Source organism: Alligator sinensis, unplaced genomic scaffold (assembly GCF_000455745.1).
Source record: "Alligator sinensis unplaced genomic scaffold, ASM45574v1 scaffold560_1, whole genome shotgun sequence".
Lineage (NCBI taxonomy): Eukaryota > Metazoa > Chordata > Crocodylia > Alligatoridae > Alligator > Alligator sinensis.
Window position 1 is genome coordinate 481,253 of NW_005841837.1, and position 22,929 is coordinate 504,181.

Sequence of the window (22,929 nt, forward strand, 5' to 3'; positions counted from 1 at the left end):
AGAGCCAGCTTAGCCTCTTACTCATTGCTTGTGAGTGTTTCTAAGTCACGAAATGAAGGGCAAGCAGGACACAGTTTACCACAGTGTTATCATCCCTAATGCAAGTCCAGCACCTGGGTTGCTACTCCTACATGCAGACGCTCCAGTTGCAGGTAAATTATACGCAGGATGAGCTAGAGAGCAGACCAAGATCCAAAGACCTGGTTGAAGGGGGAGAGAGAGACAGTCTGTTTAACTCAACTTACGTGAGGAAGTTTTTGTCCCCTCTGTTGAAACTGTTATCTTGCTGATGTGCTCTGCAAAACATAAAGGGTCACAGGGAAATTACAAGTTGGGCTCCGAAGATCCTGAACTCATGCTAAGCCATAAAAGCGGTTCATCTGTTAAGAAAGGACCAAGATAAAAAAATAGAGCTCAAAAAGCAAGCTCAGCCTTCAGCCTCAGGGGGCAAGCAGGCATGTTGCAACTGACCTATTCATAAAAAGCTCTTCTTGGGAAGAAATGCAGGACAATCTATAGCTAAGGCTTGAAGGAGAAAACCAGCTCCCCCTGACCCAGCTACTATAATGACTCTGTTGTTGAAGTTGCATTCTTCTCTGGGATTAATGAATCAGTTGCAGCAGGAAATCATACAAATGTCCATGTTTATGGAAGACTTCAGTATAGGTATTACTTCTCATGCTTCTAAGCAATCAGATTTTCAAAAGTTATTGTACTGGACTTGCTGATAAATATATCCATTTTATGGAAATCTTCTAAATCACATGCACAAACCAAATCATATTTGTGACAGATTCTGAAGGCTCTCCTTCGAAAGACAATATTTCTGTTGCACAAAAGCGGAATAAAGTTTCTATGCAAACCTTCTTCATTGCAATGAAACCACACAGTCTAGGCACAGTCCACTATGTAATGGAGAGCAGAACATCTCTCAGCCCATATTTCAGCACTGATCTCACAGTTCTGGTAAATGCACCAAGTTACAGGGGTGATCATATGCTACAATTCTATTGGCAACACAGTAGCTAGAGAGAGGTCAGAAAAGGAGAACAGTCACAAATGCCATCATTTTAAGAAGTGACAGAAACATCCTGACCTAGAATTTAAGGCAAAAGCTCTGGCAGATCAAATGAAAGAAATCCAGAAGGCTCCATGAGGTGCTTGAGGAAAGGACTCAGACAGCTATTTCAGGGCATCCTCCGAAGTAAGATATTTCTGAATGACTTGAAGGATCAGCAGTCACTCCCTCTCCTGTTAGCTGGTCAGTCTCGTCACGCTGCTCAAAAAATTATCTGCAAGTTCAAGTCCTTCTGACAAAATGAACGCTCCTTCATTTTCTGATTCTAGATCTTAGCAAAGAAATGGTAAAAATCTCTTACTTAGCAGAAGAGATGTCCTTCCGCCATGTTCCTTCAAGGCATTTGAGACTCAGTTTTCCAACTTGTGGTTGGAAATGAATTTGACCAGACTCATTCTTACTTCAGAGTAGCCCCCAGTTAAGTATACTGTAAGGACTTCTGTGTTCACAACCATTCATCTTTCACCCCATCATAGCCTCTTCTGTTTGGATTTTCTTTTTCTTTTGACCTAGACTTCTTTGGGAAATGTACTGATTTTATTTGGACATTTAGCCCAGCATTATTTTGTTAATTTAAAAAAAAAAAACCCAAACCCCTAACTATGCTGATTTTCTCTTGTAGCAGTGATTAATTTGAAAATCAGTATAACACAGATTTGAGGGTCAAACCTCATTGCAGAAGGTCATGGAATTTGGAGATGCATAGCTGGACACTGGCAAGGACCTATGCTGCTTGCCAGGGATGAAGACTGCACTGCTGTATAGCAATTAACCTCTCAATCACAATATGGGACAAAGCAGGCCTGGCAGCTGAGATGTCTCAGCATCAGGCAGTACCGGATCAACATTTTCTTTTTCTCTTAAAGAAACTGTTCCACTTGGTGACTGTGCTGAGCTGATGGAGCATGTCTCATTGTTCCTGCCTCCAGCTCAATGGCAGCAGTTGAGCTCAGTGCCTGCCTGCAAGAATGCAGATGGCAAGTTTCATTTGAAGCAGACTGTTTATCTCAAGGCTCCTGCCTCAGAAATGCTTCAGAGAACATGTTCAGCAAATGGGGAGAAAAGTCGCACAATACCAAGTACTGTTAGCAGCATTAATATCTCCAAAGGTAAAACATAATAGCTAAGGACAAACATTACACATAAACTAGTTTAAGTGATCAGAAACTAGTTTAAACCTGTAACAGGACAGACATTCAGTACTATATAAACCAGTTTCGAAATGGCCAAAACTGGTTTGAGATGAACCTGGTTTAATGTAGTATCAGACTAAACTGATTTGGCTCAAACTGGTTTATGCAATGTCTGTCCCAGACCCCTTGCTGGTTTAAGATAAACCAGACACCTCCAGCATCCTGGCATGCTCTCTGGGCTGGGTGGGGCTCTCTGCTCCAACCACAGAGCTGACCCCATCCCTCTGCTCTCTAGCCGGAGCAGAGACCAGCCCTAGCTGAGACACCAGCTGGCATGGTCCCGTTAAGGCAAAGTGGACAGGAATGGGGTTAATTCTTCCCTCCTTCTCCTCTTCCTCCACCACAGCCATGGTCAGCCTGTCTGCCGGGGAGCAGAGGGGAGGGGGCTGCAGCCGTGGCCCCTAGAGCTGCCAGACCCCAGACGCAGGGAAGAGACGGAGGGAGGAATTAATCCTTCTCCCTGCCCCCTTCACCTTAACAGGGCCATGCTGGGTTGGTTGTCCTGCAGTATGGGGAGGAGGGCTCTGTTCCATGCTGGGGGGGACTCTTCTACCTCCTCCTCCTCCTCCCCCACCATGGTGAGGAAGGGGACTCGGTGAGGTGCTGGATGGGGACTCTTCCTCCTCCTCCTTTTTCCCCCCTGCTGCTATGGGGTTGGGAGGGTGGGGTAGGGGAGCTCCATGCAATGCTGCCAGGCCCCAGAGCAGGGGCGGGGGGCAGGGGGAGACTCTGTGCCATGCTGGGAGAGAATTCTTCCCCCTCCTCCTCCTCACCCCAGAGGGGCAGCAGGAGCACAGACCTCAGCTGGGAAGGGTGTGGGTGTGTAGGGTGTTAGGGAATGTGTGGGGTGTAAGGTCCCCCTCCCCCCCATGGTGTGCATCACCTGTTGCAGCTCTGCACTTGCATCTGGGAAGCCTGGTGCTGGACTCTACAGGGAAGCAGGGAGGTGGGGCTCCCTCCCCTCCCGGCAGAGTGCGGGACCTGCACAGTGGGGAGTTGGGGACAGCAGCTGGCTCCAGTGCGGGGCTTCCCCCACTGCAGGCTCAGGGAGCAGAGCCGGAGGGATACGGCAGGCTTCACTTCCTCCCCCAACGCAGCAGTAGCCGGAGCTGTGCCTGCGCTGGGCATGAGCACCCTGACTGCCCCGCCTGCTGCTGTTTCCAGGCAGTGGGGGCTGCATGCCATGTGGGGAATGTGTGGGGGTCCCTACACCTCCCACATTCCTTCACACCCACACCTGGTCCAGCTGAGCTCCATGCTCCCGCTGCCCCTCTGGGGGGACGAGGAGGAGTCCCCCCCTAGCATGGAACAGAGCCGCCCCCTGCCCTGGGGGAGGAGTGGGGGGGAAGAGTCGCTTTCCGGGGCTGGGCAGCATCCCATACAGCCCCCCGCTCCCCACCCCACAGAGATAGGGGAGAAGCAAGGGGAAGAGCCCCCCTCTGGGGCCAGGCAGCCTCACAGAGCCTCCCTCCCCACCCCAGTGCAGGTGTGGGAGGAAGAAGGAGAAGAGCCTCCAACAGCACCAAACTTGGCCCCCCTGCCAGCACCGGCGGTGAGGGAAAGGGAGTTCCCCTCTAGAGGGGGGGGCAGCCCCATGTGGCTGGATTGCTCCTAGCTGTCAGGAAGCTGCTGGGGCGGGCCTGCCTGGGCCTGGCCATGGTCCTCATCCTCAGCTCAGCTTCCCTGTGGAAGGGAGGGCTGCTCTAGCACCCTAGGCTTCAGGCTTGAGCTACTACAAGCATGTGTCAAATGTCTATCCACGTGCAAACCAGTTCACTCTCTGCAGGTTAGACTAATCTGTAAAGACTGAATCAATTCAGGCTCAGGCTTTTTTTAATGTCTTTCCCTCAACCTGTTTATTACTGCTGATTAAGTACTGCACACTACACCAACAAGAGAAGAATTGGGATCCCATAATAAAACACCAACAGACAACTGGCTGAGGAAGAATGGAAAGGGGCTACTTCAAGATGGCTGTCAACACTTGCCTGAGGCAGAAGAATAGCAACAAGTTTCCATTAGTGGTACCTCCAGTGCTGTAAGAATCTGGTGATTTGGAGATAAACAGCTTTGGGCCCTCTCCCAATCTTGGTCTCCATCAACATCAATAGCTCAAAATCCGCAAACTTTATACATCCTTAATGTATCCATCCCCCCCAGCTCCCCAACCTTCACAGCCCTCTCTTTTAGAGAAGCTCGCTGGCCAAGTTTGCAGACAACACCAACTTATGGGGGAGTGTCATCATGACAAAAGACAGGTTGCAGATAAAGGCGAACCTGGGCAGGCTGGAGAGTTGGGCAGGCTGGAACCAGATGAAGTTCAACACTCAGAAATGTAAGGTTCTCTATCTGGGGGCAAACAATCCCCAACATGGCCAAAAGGGACCATCACATGAACATGAGTCAGCAGTGCAATGCTGTGGCCAGCAGGGCAAACAACACACTGGCATACATTAAACATTGCATCTCATGCAAAACTAAGGAAGTGATACTCCCACTGTACTCTGCACTGGTGAGACCACAGCTGGAGTACTGTGTCTAGTTCTGGGTGCCGCACTTCAACAAGGAAGTGCAAAAACTTGAGAGGGTCCAGAGAAGAGTCACCTGTATGATCAGGGACTGGCAAGACAAGCCATACGAGGGGAGGCTGAGGGACTTGGGCCTCTTTAGCCTACAGAAGAGAAGGCTGAGAGGGGACTTGTTAGCAACGTACCTCTACATCATGGGAGTACATCAAGAACTTGGTGAACAACTGTTCACCAGGGCACCTAACTTCAAAGAGAGTGGAAGTAGAAATGTTTGCCTGTTGCTGCTTTCGTTCCTCATGTCAAATTGCCAAGGCAAGGGCATGTGATTTTTTTCTCAGGTCCCTCTGAGAAGCTCTTTGCAGTCCACCACTCCCATTTTCCTAGTTCTCCAATTAGTTCCAACCTAGATTTGCTCCCCTTAGCAAGAAAGTAAAGAGCCCAGAAAGGACACAACAGCGCAAAGCAACTGCCTTGCCCTGAACCAGATAAGCATTTGCATCCATAGAAGCTGTACTTTGACTGCTGAGAGAAGAGAGCTCACTCTGCTGTATGAGGACTCTGTATGGACAATAAGTGTTGTTGTAACACTTGAGCAGAGCTGAAGTGGACTGCTTCTTGAGGCATGACTGGATGCTGCTGTTCTTGAGATGCCTCTTTTTCAGAGACACTTAACTGACCCAGAGTATTGCTTCAGTTTTTGAGTATTTCTCAGCATGCCCTGGCAGCCACTATCTATTTAGTCTATCTAGACTTGATGCAAAGTCTGCAGAACTCAATGGAAAGCCTTCCATTAATGTCACTGGCATTGATTCAGGCCTGTAAGTAAGCTGCGAGAGCCCTCAGGGGAGAGACAGCCTGGGCCTTAGTCTTGGCTATTGACAGGACTCAAAGTCCCTGAACTTCAGCACAGAGATGCTTTGCTAGGCAGAGATGTGTTTATAACACTAACTCAGCTTTCTGTTACCCTGTTTTGCAGAGGTTTAAGATGGTGCCTTATCCAATGACCACACTTTCAGGCACACCCATGTACTAGTACCAGGACAGACCCCAAAACACAGCATAAGTGTCAGACCACTGTCACTATTACATATGTGTTGGTGCTCCATTTAGTGAGGCCATAGGCCTCATTTTCAGGAGTCATTTTCTCAGGCCTTAGGGAGAATGCCTGGCCATCAGCATAGGATGTGCTGACTGGTAAACTCATCTACTGTTTTGTAAGATACTACCTTTTTCTCTCTTGTTCCATTCCCCAATAAAATTCTAGTGCCTTCAGAACAAGAGTACTGCTAGCCACAAATGATGAAAAGTGGCAAATAACAATGAAAGGGTCAGTCAGCAGGCTAAGTTACCAATGTCCTTTGCTATTCTTCATAGAGCAGCATCCATTTATGTAAAACTATTCAGAGCCAAGCAGCAGCTCAGGGATCCCCCTCATCCCCCAAATAACACCAAAAGGAAAAACATACAGAATGTTTATGTAAAATAGGAAGGACTGACCAAGCAGCAACCAAAGACTTGCTCCTAACTAGGTATTTGGAGAAATCCCCTGTCTTTGTAACAGGCCTTAAATCTTACAAGGTTGTAGATAAGGCTACAGAGAAGTTCACATGGTGCTTAGGAATTGAGCCATGCAAGTACTTTAGACAGACAGCTCTTAGTTGTCCTCTCCTCATATAGAAGCCATTAGTACAGCTACAGTACATATCCCTAAATGTGAAACAATACCTAATGGATAGGAAGGAAAATATCTAGACATTCAGGGATTACTCTGAATCTGTCTGTCATATTTCAGATACTTTCTTTCCACATGTTGGCCTTCATGGACCATGTAGCAAAATGATACTGTTATTAAATATTTTATTCAAATGATTAATGGTGGATTTATTACTCATCTACCGCCACAATGACCTTTCCGTTCACATCTTTATTTTATTTATTTATTATTGAGAAGTTGAGCTAGTCATCCATTTGGGTTTGTCTGCAGTTCTCTGGGATTGATAGATCAGTCATATTTAATGTGAGTCATATGTCTCTGGAAGATTTCAAATGGAACAAATACTATATCTTTGTATTTCTAATTGCTCTTTTGAAGTCATGTTTCTTGATGTTTGTAAAGATCTACTTCCTAATCCAAGCTCCTAGAGAAATTTCTGCGACAGATATTATTGCTGTGGTCACTCTTTAATCTTTTAATCACTGAAAAGCTGTCCAAAGGAATAGAAGTTGCTCTCTCACATTTTCTTCACCCTGAATAACTATGTTCATAGTTCCCTTCCTACCTCATCCATTCTTGAGAGTTGCTGGGGTAGTACTATTCCAACTCAAATTGCACCATAACAAAATTCTTATGAAGTTAGATTCAACTCTTTAGCTGTATTCCTATGGCTTCCATACAGGCATGCTGATACACACAGTTAAGAATCTGTCCCATAATTCCTAGGATAACATCTGAAAAATACTGAAGATCAAGGTAACTGTATTTATGAAAAAGGACAGATAATTTCATCTCTTGCTCTAATCTAATCTCAAACAGATCAATAGATGGGTAGGAAGGGATTTTTCTTCTATGTAAAGTATTGTACAGCTGGCCAAGAGCATCATAGGGTTTTATACTGATTGAGATGATTTTGATTGTTTTTATTTGCCTTCCTTTCAGGCATCTATTGTTGACTAACATCAAAAGAAGGATAGGTAGTAGATTCAATTGGGATGTAATAAATTTCACACTCCTGCCAACACTGCTGTCAAAACTAAAATTATGCTAGCTGAAGAAGAATGGAGCACTTTGAGGAAATGATGATTTTAGGCAATGTTTTCAAATTGTGATGGACTAAGGTCAAGGTCAATGGAAGATGAAGAGGGTTCTGTACCTTTAGAAATAAGGTCACTTTATATATAGGCATGGGGATTTTGGTAAATAAGTACTGCAACACAGCTCCACCACAACCTTGGCCTTAGCTCACACAAGCCTGGTGATGCGCTTCATTGGAGTTAATAAGTTTCTTAAAAATATGATAAAATTCACAAAACAAACATGCTGCAAAAAACCTTTACATGCGAAAAATGACCAAATGACTATGTGGAAAGTAATTAATGTAAAGTGCCAAACTTCAGTGTTCTTTATTTATACATCTCCAAAATAACTTCATGCATCTCTGCTGACCTCAATTACAGTCCTTCTAAAGAGAATGCACGTGAAAAGGAAGGTGGCAAAATAAGAAGGTAGTTTATATCCTGCAAGCAAATTATTTTAATTACAAATTTTAAGAGACCAGAATAGATGTTTTAAGTCATTATGACTGGTAGGCACCAAAAGGAGAATGCAGTTTCTTTTCACTAAAAACCAGAAAAATTATATCTAAGAGAAGTCCTATCCAGACAAATATAGTGCACAATCTGGCAGCAGGGAATAAGAAGGACAATGAGAAACCAACCCAAATACAAGCATACTAATTCCAAGCTAGAAAAGTGAATGAGAAAAACTAAAGACAGAGCGTCTGTAAAAACATAAGGAGTAGACCTAGCATCAATTAAAAATAGCCAAGTACTATAAAAAGAGCTTTCAAACCCTCCCCCAAAAAAGAACCAGTAATGGATTTCTGGTTGACCTTCACAAGAACAGAGTTCCATCAGTGAACAAGAAAGAGCATGAGAATTAAGAGAGGCCATATCCCACCCAGCCTTTTCCCTTGGGCAAGGATCCACTGTAAGAGAAGACAGCTCTATCACTTGGATTGAGGTATACCTAGAACACTGGCTTTCTAAACAGCAGGGACAGGTTGCAAAAGGTGGGCTTAACTTGACACATTTGCTTCTGTCCCATAAAGCAAGCAAATAGCCCCATTTTTGAGCACTAATTGCCAGGGCAACCAAATTGGGAATATTACAGCAATCTAGATTACAGGAGACAGAATTAAATGGCAGATGTATCAGGCACTTGGAATGCTGTGGATGTTTTCAGATAGATACTCATGTCATGTGCGCCTGGGATATTTTAAACATTTAAGAAAATAAAATATCATGTAAAGCACAGATGTCAGCAGTGAGGCCACATATCTGATAAGTATGTGGTGAATTTCCAGAAAGAGGTGGGATGGATAATAGCTATTCCTGAACACTCAGTGCAGTCCTTGAACACCAAACCATACACATTCTCTAGCAAAGACCTGAGGACACTTTTCCCAGCTGGCAGTCTTCTCCTACACAGCTGTCAGTATGAAAGGTAGGGACCCTGACCAAGGGTAACTCCCAAATGCTTGGAAGAAGTGTAAGTCTTGGGGTTCCCACCAGGGACTTTGCTTTGAATATGTTTGTGGCACAGCACAACTGAAGTGCTCACTAGTTAGTGTGGGCTGCAGCAGGCTGGAGAAGTGCCTGCAAGGAAGGCAGCCAGGAGACCCCCCCGGGTAGTTATTTTTTTTAGAGGGAAGGTGTGTGGCAAGTACCAGTAGGGAACTCACCACTTAAGGGCTTTTGAGTGAGCCTGCTTTGTGAGCAGCAGGGAAACCCTGCCCCAGGAACCATTTTTAAGAGGGAAGGTGGGTGGCAGCGCACCTTTGGTGTCTGCCACCTTAAGGAGGAGAGCAGGCAGCAGATGTTTGCAGGCCAGCCCTGATGAGATGGCCATTGTAAGATCCTGCCTCTCAGGGCTGGGGCAGCAGTTTGCTGCCAGCAGCTGAGGAAACAACAACACCTGGCTGCACTGCTGCTCAAGGAACATCTTGGAGGTAAAGGCAGGAGCTACTGGGGATGGCAGGAGACTCCTGGTCCTGGGTAGGACTGAAAACTGCACCCTGCCAGGGAAAGGTGGTCTGGTGGGGCTGCCTGTGGTGAGACAGTCCCCCAGAAATGCCAGGCCAGTTACCTCCCCAGTGAAAGGTGGGTAGGGGCACCTCAAAATCCCAGTCCCCACAACCAGTGGGTTAATAATATCGGAGGGGAGTAGGGCCAGGCACGCCCATGAGAGTGGTACGTGAGCCTGTAGGGATGGAAGAACCCAGTGCCCCAGGGAGAGGGCGAATAAGTTGAGGCCCCAGAGAGGGGATGAATGTGCTGAGCCCCAGAGTGGGGGCGACTATGGAGAGCCCCAGAGAGGGGGCGAGTGTGTTGAGGCCCCAGGGAGACGGGGGTGAGTGGGGAGACCCAAGTAAGCCTTCAGGTGCTTGAGGCTGAGTGAGGCATCATAGAGAGAGCCACGAGTCGAAGGGGTGAGTCACTAGCCCCACTTAGGAAACCAGTGTGTTGGGTTACCTGGTGAGAGGCCAGGGGCAGAGTTAGCCCAGTGTTTAGTTAATTGCTGGGCCACCACACAGATGAGGGTTGCGGGAGAAGCCCAAAAGGCTGCACCAGGGCTAGCCAAGGAGAGTAGAGACAAGCCTGATGACCTACGTGGTTGCTCAAAGGAGCAGGGCAGGGTGAATGTGGCCTGATAAGTGGCACGAGTGACAGAGACCTGCTGAGAGCAGGAGAGTGGTAGAGGCCCCAGCAAGAGGGGCAGTATGTGTGAGGCCCTGAACAGGCAGCGTGAGAGAGGCCTAATACTGTGCTGAGTTGGGCCCAGCCTCAGGCCAGAGCATAGCACAACTCACAGAACCATCTGTGAGGCATGGGACACAATAAAGGGAAGGTAGGAGTCGTGCATTTACTACCCACAAACAGCAGGGTGCTCAATGGGCAGCCTCCTGCCTAATTAAAATCCGAATTATTTTACAACAAGGCATGGGAGAAGAGTAAGGCGGGCGGCACGCCCAAAGATAGGCGGGTGGACCAGCACTGTGACCAGGCCTGGGAGTCTGCCCCCTGTCACAGTTTTATTTTAAATTAGGCTCTAAGTCCTCATCTATTAAATTTGAGGAGCTCTACAGAAAATAATAGCATGTGATCACATAATAAAGGACTGTCATAACACATGTGTGAGGGGACCAAATTAAGGTTGCACATTCTACCACCATGGCTACTTATGTAAGGCTATTCTTTATCACTGAATTTACAATATAATGAAAAAGAATACGGGATTGGGAAACTGAGTCTGTATAAACACAGAGATGCCAGCAGTGAAAATTTTATTTAAGTAGATATTTAAAGCAATGGTTCTCAGTCACTTTTACACATGCTGTTGCTGGCACAAACAAATCAACTCCTAGCCACTGCTGCCTTAGTCTCTACCTGCCATCAATACCCACCAACAGTGAGCGAGTCAGGGATTCAGCCTGTGCAATGAACCTTGAGGCATCAATTCTACTCAGCCTCCATACATGGATGTCACACAGTGATACATAGGCTACTCTAGATCTCACTGACTTACAACAGAGGGGTGCTAGCAGGCTTCTCCAATGACAGTGGTATACTAAGGTAGAAAGAGGTACAGAGAAGCTAAATATTAATATTTATCCTCATTAATAATGCAAGTTGAAGACCACAGATAAGCATGAGAGCTGAGTAATAGCTCTCCTTCAGGGCTCATTACAGAGTTTGGATCCCAAATCTACCATTAAGCTAGAAAGGGGGAGAGGTCACTGAATACAGAGGAAGAAGGGGTGAGAAGGTCACTGTTACAGTGGTTGTTAATGTTCAATGAATGGGTTCTGCTCTCCGAGACCTTAGGGAACCTTTGCTTTTAAGCCAGCAGATGTTGTCCATGTTGCCCTTAGTTTCAGGTAGAAAATTCCACATTTGGGGGAAAAGAAAAAACATTTCAACCACATGCTGCACTTTAAACAGCAGCAAGCAGCTGCTCAAAGCAGCTCAGAGGTTTCATTTGTTAGAGAGAGACAGAGTTTAGGAGAAGGCATCAGACAGGCATAATGAATTTTTTATCTATTGAATATCACCTCATAATATCTGATAGGCTTAGATCTATGGTTCCTGTTCAGACCAGATGTAAAGCTTAGAAGAGGTCCAAGCTTTATTCCAGTCCAAGGGGATTTGTGTCTAGGCTTCTGTTTTACCTCAGTTATATTATACATACAGACACAGAAAAATCAGACAGACTCTACATGTCACACAAATGCACATATCATTGCTTACAGACATGGTAATTCAACATCAAGATCTTGTTTCACTGCAGTAGGAATGCCTCTCTGTCATTCAGAATAACCAAACTGGAAGTGAAAGGAATGAGTTTAAGTCTAGGAATGAGGTCCCACACACATTCCGTAATCGTTTTACCATTCCTTGTGTAGAAAAGAAATGGGGGATGTCCCCATGTCCATACATGTTGTATTTATTTTTGTCTCTAGTTTTGCCTTGCATGTGCTCAAGTTCTGACTCAGGCTGCATGGGAAATGATAAACATGTTTCCTGTATAAGTATTTATAAAGCAAGAATTTTTTTTTGTGAGAACCAAACAAGTGTACAAGCTAATCAAAAATCAAAAATAGTCATTGACTTTTGTTTATAATAATAATTCTGGGGAAAAAAAAAACTCATTACTTGATCTTGTAAATCAGCAACTTGACATATGATTATAACATTATATGCCTAATACAAAACCTTAGTACTAGAATTTTGTTTTCAGTATTCTTTAGCTGATGCAAATTAAAACAGCATACCAATATTCTATATGAATGTACATTAAATAATTACTCTACACTACTGTACACTAACCAAAAAGCCTGATGAGTTATAATGAAGACAGCAAAGATTAGTTTCATTTTCTAGTTACTGTGCCACATACCTACTGTTTCAGAGCACAGTGTGGAACAAATATGCATTCCTAAAGCCTAGTTCTTATTGCAATGACAACTTCAAACACATCTCATTTTTCTCACAAAAGTTGTTTGTTGTTTGCTGCGATTTGTTTGCTTCTTACAATAGACCACCTGTCTGAAAGTTAACATGTTCATTAGCAAATACCACATTCAACAAGCAGACTTCAACTTGCAACCTGTCCACATTTTCATAACCAAAGATAGTAGTACTAAAAGGTTTCTATATAGCGAAAGAACCAATTGAATTCTGCCAGAAACATTTGTAGCTAGTCCTAAAAATAAAGTAAGAAGTAGCGTTGAAAAATCTAGTACTTTTACTTTCAAACTACTTTCAATAATGTTCTTTGCTTCCTGAAATCCACTATTCCTCAAACAAATCTACATTCAGGTACTGCCGTGTAGATTTGTTTGATGAATAGTAGATTTCAGGAAGCAAAGAATATTTATAACTTCCAAATGCTGATCATGCAACTTGCATTGTATAATTTGCCTAATATGGCAGTGATCAGGACAACTGAAGCATGTCTGATAGGAGAGCAGATCAAATTTGTAGCCCTACCAATATTACCTAGATAAGACCAAGGGATAAGGGTTGGGGGGCATGGCTACAGTACTGGACTGGGACTATTTGGATCCATCTGCCAGCTCTACCACATACTTACTATGTCAATAATTAACCTTTCAGAGCCATGGTTACCCATTTGTATAAATGGGACTAATGCCTGTTGGTAGTGGTACTGGGCCTGTGCCTCATTATATGTTTGTACATCACCTGGCACACTGGGGCCCTGAATGCTGTCCAGACCTCTGCATGTTAACTTTGTAAATTTCTCAGTTCGTGCAGTAATGGCCAATTACACTAAAAAATGTTACAGCTATGTCAAAACTAATTTATTTGAATATATTTTTACTATCACCACTTTAGCACTTTCATCTCTGTTTTCCTTACAAAGCTCTCATTCCCTGCAAGCCCTTTTGTCCCGATGGCTGTTTTAATGCAAGACCTTTCTCAAAGCAACAGTCAAATAAATATGTATCTCATACCATTGGTGTCTGTGATGATAATGGTGGCTTTGGTGCTGTCATTCCCTAATTTGCTGCTCACTCTGCACGTGTACTCCCCAGCATCATCCAACGTTGCTCTGTAAATGTGAAGTTCTGAGTACTTCCTGCAGAATCAGAAATGACACATAATGCATCCTTTATCCAAATAATAAATCACTGCATTACTTAATGCATTTTTTCCCCAAATGAAGACATCCATCTTCTATTCTGTGACTCAACCAGGTTAATTAACAAAGACTAAGGGTATGGAAGAAAGTAAAATCCCTTCCTTACAGGCTGTTGAAGACCAGGCACATTCATGAAGTGAAACAAAAACCATTTGTTTATATCTTCCTGCTAAAAAGAAGTCTTTGCTGTTAATGGAAATATTTTAAAAAAACCTTTTGTGTTCAAGACACTGAAAGATCAACTACTCAGAGACCATGAAGACAGATTACAGCATTATCCTTTCAGAGTGTCATGTTGCTAGTACCAGAATTCTGTTCAAGTATTGTAGTTTCTAACGTCTGACTACATAATCATGAGATAAGAACAAGCCATACTCTCAAACAACCTCTGCAACCCCACTAGTAAATCACTGTTCAACATGAACCAAAAATTACAGGCAGCAGCAGAACAATTTGCATAAGGCTACATACTGTTCCCCATGAGAGGCATGTAATTTAATCCATTTTCAAGGTGTGAAGATTAAATTTTAAAATGCAGAGTTTTTGCCTGCCTGTTAATTTGGTGGGAGCACACTCTAATGTCTTCTGGTGGGACCCCAGCTGCATAAGACATGTTGCCTGGTCCTAAGAAATGACAAGGAATTGGGTCCTGGGATGCTGAGATTACTACTGCCTAACCCATCATTAGAATAGATGCTCACAAGGGATATTGGCATGACAGTCCTGAATGTTCTTTATTCAGCCACAGAACAAGAACAGTACAGGTAAAATACACACAGGTTTTCTAACCATGCCTTGCCAGGCTGCCATACCGCTTCATCTGGGGGACCATCCTGAAGGACAAGGTCTCTGAGCTCTTAACTAAAAGACCAGCGCGGTTTGTAGTTAATGCCAAGTGAAGTGGTGGTTTTTACACTGGTGGGGTCACTGCAGAACCAAGACTTAAGGCACTGAACAATGGGAACCAAATAGTAATGACTTTTGATCTGGGCTGGATTTAGAGTGGTGTTGGCAAATAACAGGTGAAAGACTCTAGCTACTCTACTCCTATTATCATAGCTATTCAGTGCTTCTTTTGGTCCTACTGGTCCCTTTGACAGGGCCTGGAAACTTCACAGGTATTTACCAGCTGCTGGAAGGCAGCTCAAGGATTTCCATACAAAGGTACCCTTGCTTGGAGGTATCAGAACAGCACCCATGGTTTAGCAAAAAACATCATGCTTTGCCAGATACATCTGGGAGTTAGACCAAAGCTACTTAAAAGAGAAGAAACTGTAGGCAAGCTGGACACTATTGTAGGGAAGGAAGACTGATACAAGGGCTGACATTTTAGCTGAGGTAAATCAACGTATTGATTAGATGGACCATTGCTGGGTTCCTGTGATGAAGCCAAGAAATGGACCTATATATTCACTGATTCCCCCTTCCCGGTGGGAGTTCACACAGTATGTAGATAGTGGCTCTGAGGGGCTAAGGGGTAGGAAAGAAAGGGGAAGTGAGAACAGAAAACTGACAAAAGTGGTCAGGCACTGCAAAGGTACAGCATTTTGGGGTCACAGTAGGACCCAGCTACTTCACAGGACTGCGTTCCTGACATCCACGTGTAGGACCACTGAGCTGGCTCAAGCTATTTGCTTCAGTTTTTATTTCAAAAGGCACTGATTCTTCAATCAGCTGCGCAGGATTACTTAGGAAATCCAGCTGATTAGGAAAGCAGCATCCTGTGATGCAAAAACTGCAGCAAACAACTCAGCAGTTCATTCCAAGTCAGAAACCTGCACAAAGTGGGCTGCCTACCACTTGGACATGAATGATGCAGGCCTATATAGCTTTGTAAAAACTAGGGTTTCAAAAGATCCCCTTCACACACCCACCACAGCTTCAACTCTAATGTTTGCACACTGTCCATATTTCAGCTTCCTGGTATATTTTCTTTTCTCTGTATCAGTAAGAACAATCAGAGAGACCCTTGTAGCAGAGAAGAACAAACTCTCAGCACTTCAGGTTTAATTCTTATGACTTAAGTGATAATAACTTCCACCAGAAAAAATAATTGAGTTCAAAAACTGTAATTCCAGGATTAGAAAAAGAAAAAGAAAAGAAGAAAGCAGGGACATGGGGGGAAAAAGCCAAATTACCTGTGAAATTTTAATATGCCTGGTATTTTCCTATTTTTCTCAGGTACAAAATCCAGAGTAATGGTTTCCAAGTATAAGAAAGGAAATAAATATTCATAGCATCAGTGGTATTATAGGCACTTACCAGGACCAAATTCAAACTTTTGAGAGCAGACCATGGCTCATTGATAGTTTAAATGAAACAGCATCCAAAAAAATACTGATCTTGTATGCATACTCAAAAAAGAGGAAAATATCTTGTGTTAAAATACTGTGCATCAAAGCCCAGCTTATTTGAGTGCTTCAATTCACCATGGCAGATGGTTCTTTGCCTGGCATTTTTTGCCCGGTATCTGTGACATTTAAGAAAAGCAAACAGAAGTGTCTGAAATACTGAGGTGCTGCTACATGGGGTCCTTGAGTGGTTTTGCTGCAGGGGAAGTAGCAACAATAACTACCCCTAGAAATTTCTTTTCCTGCAGGTGGCTTAGGCAGCTGAGCCCAACCCCAAATCATAAATAAATAAATAAAAATGTTCTCAATGGCTTTGAAATACACTGAAAGAAAATTAAATGTTGCAATTAGAAAAGGGAAGAAGCAGGAGCCAAATATTTCTGGGCAACATTAACTGGTACACTCACTGAAAGCAAGGCAACCAAGGAGTCTTTCCTATTACTCAGCCTGCTGGCCTTCAAACAAGCTTGGGACAGAGGCCATTCAGGCTCATTTCAAAGAGCTATTTCTGATGAAGCAAGACATTCAAAATGTTCATTTGAGGTTCTTCTGCAATTATGCAAAGGCAAAAAGTATCACATCCTGAACCCTTTAAAATGAACTGACAGGCCAAGATAATGCTTTGTGTCTGTGGCACTTAAACAGATATTATTAACTAATCATATGTATCTGGAACTATCATAACCACTCAGTACCAGACTGTGTATTCATTTCTTCCATGCCAGCATGTTGGCACTGGTATCTAATCTGTGATCTGCTGGTCATACTCACCTTTGCCATTTTAAAGGCAGACACAAAGCTGATACTAACATTTCTATTTAGTAGCTAACTGGTGAGCATATGTCTACATGGTACTGGTAGCTTGATCATTTTACTGAGTGAAAAAATAAATCCAGTCCAAACTCTCTTCTACCTCATGCATCTATCCCAGAAATGAGGCTGTCAGGTCAGAGTTGGGTGACAGTGCTTTAAGCTGCTGCTCCTGAGCACACTGGAAACCCAAGTCCTGAGTGCAATGCAAGAGGCACCACTCCCACAGCATTATCACCATCTAATTTCTGCAGTTGATGCTTGTGGGAGAGGGTGTGGGATGGGTGAGGCTTATTTCCTCAGGAGGCTGAACTGTCCACCACCCCCATTCTACCCCACAGATCATTTTACATTTTCTTAAAAAATGTTTCTGAAATCCCACACCTGTGGGAGACGTTTCCTTCTGGTAGTGACTTAGTGTTTTCTATTCTGTAGTCTGGCAAGGAGCTGGCCTGTTAAATTTGAAATTACCAAAAGTCACTTTTGTCTGTTGGATACTGCTTTCAAACTTAGTAAGGCATTATTAATATGGAGAAAGTGTTCTTCTGAACTGTCTGGATTGATTAAATCAATAATATTATACTAGGGTGAATGCTGATGATGCTCCTGTATTTCATCTGCTGTAGCAATATAATGCACTATTTAAGTAGCCATTTGCCCTTTAAAAAAGATATTACAGTAATTCAAGACAGCTTACTGACCTTTTAGTTCACATTTCCATACTTCATAATTATAAAAATTCCATATTAAAACTAGCAAACAATATAGCAGCATATGAATGACACAAATATTTGCCTAATGTATTGTCTTATATTATGAAATCACACAAAATAAAAAAATATCAACCACTGGTATTCATTTAGCTTGAGCTGGGAGATTTCTCATGTTCCTTCATTAATATAATTTGCATATATAATAAATCTGTCTTTTCATGCATGTATCTGCGCTGTTATTTTTCTGCTTTTTTACTTGGCTTTCCAATGTGGGTCTATCCTACGTACATTTATAATACAAACTTAATAAACATACAAACAAATTTCAGCTGAGCCATTAGTTCAGCCGAGCCTTTCACAATCTTCCATCAAAAGAACACAAATCTTAGGCTGCTCCCATGTGCTCTACTTTAGACACATGCAGAAGACCATGTGTCAGGAAGGACCAGGGTTTTGCCATGTGTCAACTACCCGACTGTAGCTGCCTGTGTGTATGCTCTTACCCCACGGAAAGTGGAAGCTAACCCATGGAAAATTAGATTTCAGTGAGTGTGGGGAAAGCTATCATAGGTTAGCTTTCATTTACCATGGGATAAAAGTGTGCATACAGGCAGTTACTGCAGAGCAAATGTTCAGTAAAGCAGCAGCCTTTATCCCACAATAAGTTGTTCACAAGTATATACCCTCTCCTAGACAATGTTTGGGACGTGAAACAGTAGAAGTGTTGACATCTGGAAAACTTTCATAGGTTGGGAAAACATTTTCCACCCAGCAAAAATGAACACTCTGCTTTATTCATGGTTACAACATCTCCTTGACAGAGTTTACTATCCAGGACAGTTACTGACCCTCATTTGGGTCAAGGAGGTGAGACATGACAAAAAGTATGGTGACACACTTCTGAAGATAGTATGGCAGAAATTCTGGCCTCTCTCTCTCCCTTAGGAGAACACACTAAAAAAAATAGTTATTATTTGTAAATACCCATCTCCACATCTGATGCTGTAAAGTAAATGGAATTTTTGTCTTGGATCAAGATAGCTTATGTGCATATTTTAATGACTCCTTTCTACAGAACAGAGACAGACAATGTAGAAAATGGCACTTTTAAGCCTAAACATCTTTGTGAAGACAGAATGTCAAAGTTGTTCCCTATGCATCAGAGGATAGACTATTACTTAGCTTCTCTACCAGAAAAAAATTATTTCCTTACAGGTTGGTGGCAACCACTTATTACGAGCATTTCCATCCAGGCAGAAGCATGGTTTTTCCAGGTGTCCCTATTCACCTGATATTAACCAGACTAAGACACCATCCTGTAAGATTCCGAGTGCCTCCAGTAAAGGTCATGAATACTCAAACCACTCAGAGCTATGCAGAAGGTGGGTGGCTCCTTCTGGGACTGTATCCCTAGACAATGAAAGTTTCAAATCCCTGAAGACAAGTTAAGGGATGGTTCCAGTTCTGGATGGCAGAAAACAAGCATGAGGCATGTTCACTTATGCCAGAAGTCTAAAATGGTCTGTGCCCAAGATTTACAAATTAAAACAAAGACTGCCAACAATAACAGGAATAGAAACAGAATACTATTTATGAGATAAAAACGAGACTTTGATATTGTTGTAATAAAAGAATAAAGGTTCCAGTGAAAATAAAAAGTGATAACTGCCATTCATTCTCTCTTTCCATATTTTATGGCACTTGGTTGCATGTGTTGAGATTAATAATATCTCAGTGCTTGTAGTCTGGTAAATAATTCCGCTTTCTCTCTCTCAGCCCAGTTTGCAAAACAATTGTTGTACTTACTTTTGTTTTTTGGGGATCTTGATATTTTCTGGTCTGTTTTTTTTGGTTATTTCTTTTCCATTCTTTAACCACTTGAATCTGAGTGCAGGATAATCTGAACTGGCTTCACACCTGAGCACTAGTGTCTGACCCACAGTAGACTCTTGGTTCTTCATCTCCTTCAATTTGGGAGGTGCAGCTAAAGAAATGAAAGAAGGTACCGGTGAATAGTCTGCCCTTGAAAGGGAAAATAATCCTAACTATAAATCTAAATTCAAATAAAAACAAAAAGCCAGGGAGAATCATTTGCATGGATAAGATATATGGTACACAAAAAAGAGTAGATATGAACTGTTGTACTGTTCATTTTTTCTAGAAGACAATAAGAATGCTTTCACTAGCTCAGCCTTTTTTGGAGTTCTCCTATGTGCCACAATCCAAAGGCACAAAAAGGGCAGCCTGCAGAAAACAAAGGTAACCACAAAAAAACTAAAATGCTACTCTAATATTGAATGCAGAGCCTACAAATACCAAGAGCTGCTGCTAAGTAATAACCATGAGCATCTGGAAAGCAAGGTTGTGCGCTGGGATCTATAATCTCCATGGGCCAGAGCAAGGGCAATATAAGCAGCAGCGTAAAGTGTTTTCTATCATGTCTTATGCTATGGCAATCCAAAGACTCCTGTCATGACAGAAAGCTCAAAGATGTAATTCAAACAGAGCAACTTCCCAAACCAGAGGGGGAGGGGTGGAGGTGGGGAGACAATCAATGCAGCCTACAATATACACAACCCAACACTCAACTCACCTCTCTCCTTTCCCCAAGACCTGAGGAAAGATATGGGCTCTGATGGCCAGAAGATGAAAGAATGAAATGTATTTTGCACCAAGGTAAGAAGACTGCACTGCAGCATCTCAACACACAATGTAAATTCCCTAATGGCAGCTCCCCTGCCTGTTAAACAGAGGGTACCCAAGCAGAAATGTTTCCACTGATTACAAAAATATGTCCATTACAAAGAGCAGTGTTTCTTTCACAGACTGGTCCCAAATGGTTAAGGGATTCATAAGTCAAAAGTAATACCTTATGCTCCACCTGGAAGCCCACAGACTGGAACTGCAAAGAAGATATATGTGTTCCTTCCGCAAAGATAGGGACAGACATTACACCAGGGGCAGATGAAATATGGCCCATGGGCCATATCTGGCCCACCAGGCCATTCTATCCGGCCTGGGGGCCCCTAAATTTTTTTTTTTTTAATGATATTTATCTGCTCCTGGCTGCCAGTCAAAGATGACAGGAGACGGGGGCAGTAGGACGCAGGGAAAGCCAGCAGGATTCAGCAGCAAGGCCAGCCCGGCCCCACCCCTCTCCCAGCCCCCTCCAATCCCCACCCTCCCTAACTGGAGGCCTCTGCCTGCTGCAGCTTTCACTGCTTCCCTGCATGCCAGCCTGCTGCTCCAGCACCACATGGCTCCTGGCGGCATCGCAGGACCACGGGAGCATGGGGCCTGTGCCGGTACCGCGGGGCCAGGAGCGGGTGCATGTCCCTGCAATGAGGGAGGGGGAGAGAGGGACAGAGAGAGCAATGAGGGAGGGGGAGTCTGTGTGCGTGTACAACAAGAAAGGGAGGGATGGTGGGAGGGAGAGAAAATGTGCATGTGTGTGTACACGTGCGTATGTGTGTAGTGAGGGAGGGACAGAGAGCGCGCGTGTGTGTGTGCGCGCGCGCATGTGCGCGTGCATACAGTGAGAGAGGGAGGGAGAGGGAGAGAGTGTGGGTGTTCATATGGTGAGCCCCACATGTGCACCCCACCATACACGTGTAGCCATCCCCCTTGCACTGCCATACAAGCAGACCCCCACACCCACACCCCCTCACACACTCCAACCATCCACAAACCCCATACCCAGTCACCCCCCACATCTCCACACACCCCCTGCTCCCTCACCCCACACACAGACCCCCAACACCCTCCCCCACACCGCACATACCCACACACCAATAGGCCCCCACAAACCTATACTCATGCCCCCATGCCCTCCACCCCCCACAACATACAAGAGTAAGACTTCATTTGAAGTTATTGTGTAATCAGCTTTATGTACACTACACAAACACATGTTAATCAGGACAAAAATATATTTTTTAATTAAAATAATGTTGTAGATGTTCGCATTTTAGAATATAATTTAGTATTTTTCTGGTTCCGAGATGGCAAAACCACTTGCTCAAAGGAGTACTTCCAGGGGTAAAAGAAGGGACTTCTGGTGGCAAAGGTCAGGGGTTAGAGAGCGGGACTGCTGATCCCGAGATGGCAACCAGGGGGCGGGGCACCTGTCAAGGGGTGGGGCTACCAATGCGGCCCTCGACAGTCTGCCAAGACTCGGTAAGTGGCCCTCCGCCCAAAATAATTGCCCACCCCTGATCTTGCATCATCACTCACAGAGGTTTCATATAACTTATCTGCATGGAGCCTCAACACATTGAAACCAAGTATCTAGATAGTAAGTGTCCAGTGCCTAGTGGTTTCCATAGAGAATAGTAGGGATGCTTTTGAAAATCTGGCCATTACAGCATACAGTTAGGTACTGTAACTGGATCTGAATCATTTGAAAATCTGATCTTGGTTATGTCTATTGAGGTCTTTAGAAAATGTGTCCTGTGGTTTACTAATGTGAGCTTCGACTATAAGGTGTATATGATGTGGTAAATATTTTGGAAGTAATGTCATATGTCTTTAGTGACTTTTTTCCCTTTTTTTCTTTTTATCTTGAGTGAAAGTATGGAAGACAGCAAACTTTACTGAGGGAACTGACAAATGTTGTTCTTGTGTCTTCCCTATCCTAATATAAATGTCAATCACAGTTTTGCACATCAAGTTATACAAAACATGTGCATGCTGGCAAGAATGCCTAATGCATTCCTCTTAAAAGACTTTGTACCTCCTGTCAAAACAAAACCTTTGTGGATTTCAGCTGAGGGCATGCTGTTGTGTGGTAATATTTTGCAGGTTTGCTATTTAATTTGTTCACTGGTGAGTTTCCATGCAGATTAACCATCCAATCAGACACCGAGGGTGATGAGATACCTATGCAGGGCCAAAACCCTGCAAAGTCCAGGAATGAGCTATTTATCTCAGGTTATACCTGATCAACATATTTTTGCAGAGTAAATGTGGAGAAATCTGTCCTTGAAACTATTATACATGGGTTCTTCAGTACATTTCTATAGATAGCATAACTTAATGAAAAACTATAGATACTCAGATTTCATAAAAAAGCTTTTACATCTTGTTTGCTATTGGCTGTTAAACATGTTCATAGCCCTTTGGCAGTGTGTGGTCTTCTGCTGACACAATTATTTTCTTAGGGTTTTTTTTTTTTTCTTTTTTTGGCAAGACTTGTCACAATGTGATCTTTCTCTTGTTGTTATTAGGGCTGTACGAAGCTTTGGTCCCTGATTCAATTCGGTAGAGATTTGGCCCAATTCGGTGGCTGAATCTTCCAATCCGAATCAAATCAGGAG

General features: G+C 43.6%; 1 protein-coding gene across 5 annotated transcripts in view; it reads right to left on the reverse strand.

Moving 5' to 3' along the window:
• Positions 1 to 22,929, reverse strand: part of NRG1 (neuregulin 1) — a 251,358-nt gene that overhangs the window by 187,172 nt on the left and 41,257 nt on the right. For 4 of the 5 annotated variants that reach the window (XM_025202510.1, XM_025202505.1, XM_025202502.1 and 1 more), the window contains exons 2-4: positions 19,421 to 19,598; positions 13,553 to 13,677; positions 246 to 296 (exon numbers count right to left, since the gene is read on the reverse strand). In XM_025202510.1, the coding sequence (XP_025058295.1) occupies positions 246 to 296; positions 13,553 to 13,677; positions 19,421 to 19,575 (331 nt within the window). In that variant the 5' untranslated portion in view covers positions 19,576 to 19,598. The remainder of the gene's footprint in view (positions 1 to 245; positions 297 to 13,552; positions 13,678 to 19,420; positions 19,599 to 22,929) is intronic. The other variant, XM_025202519.1, reaches the window with a different exon arrangement.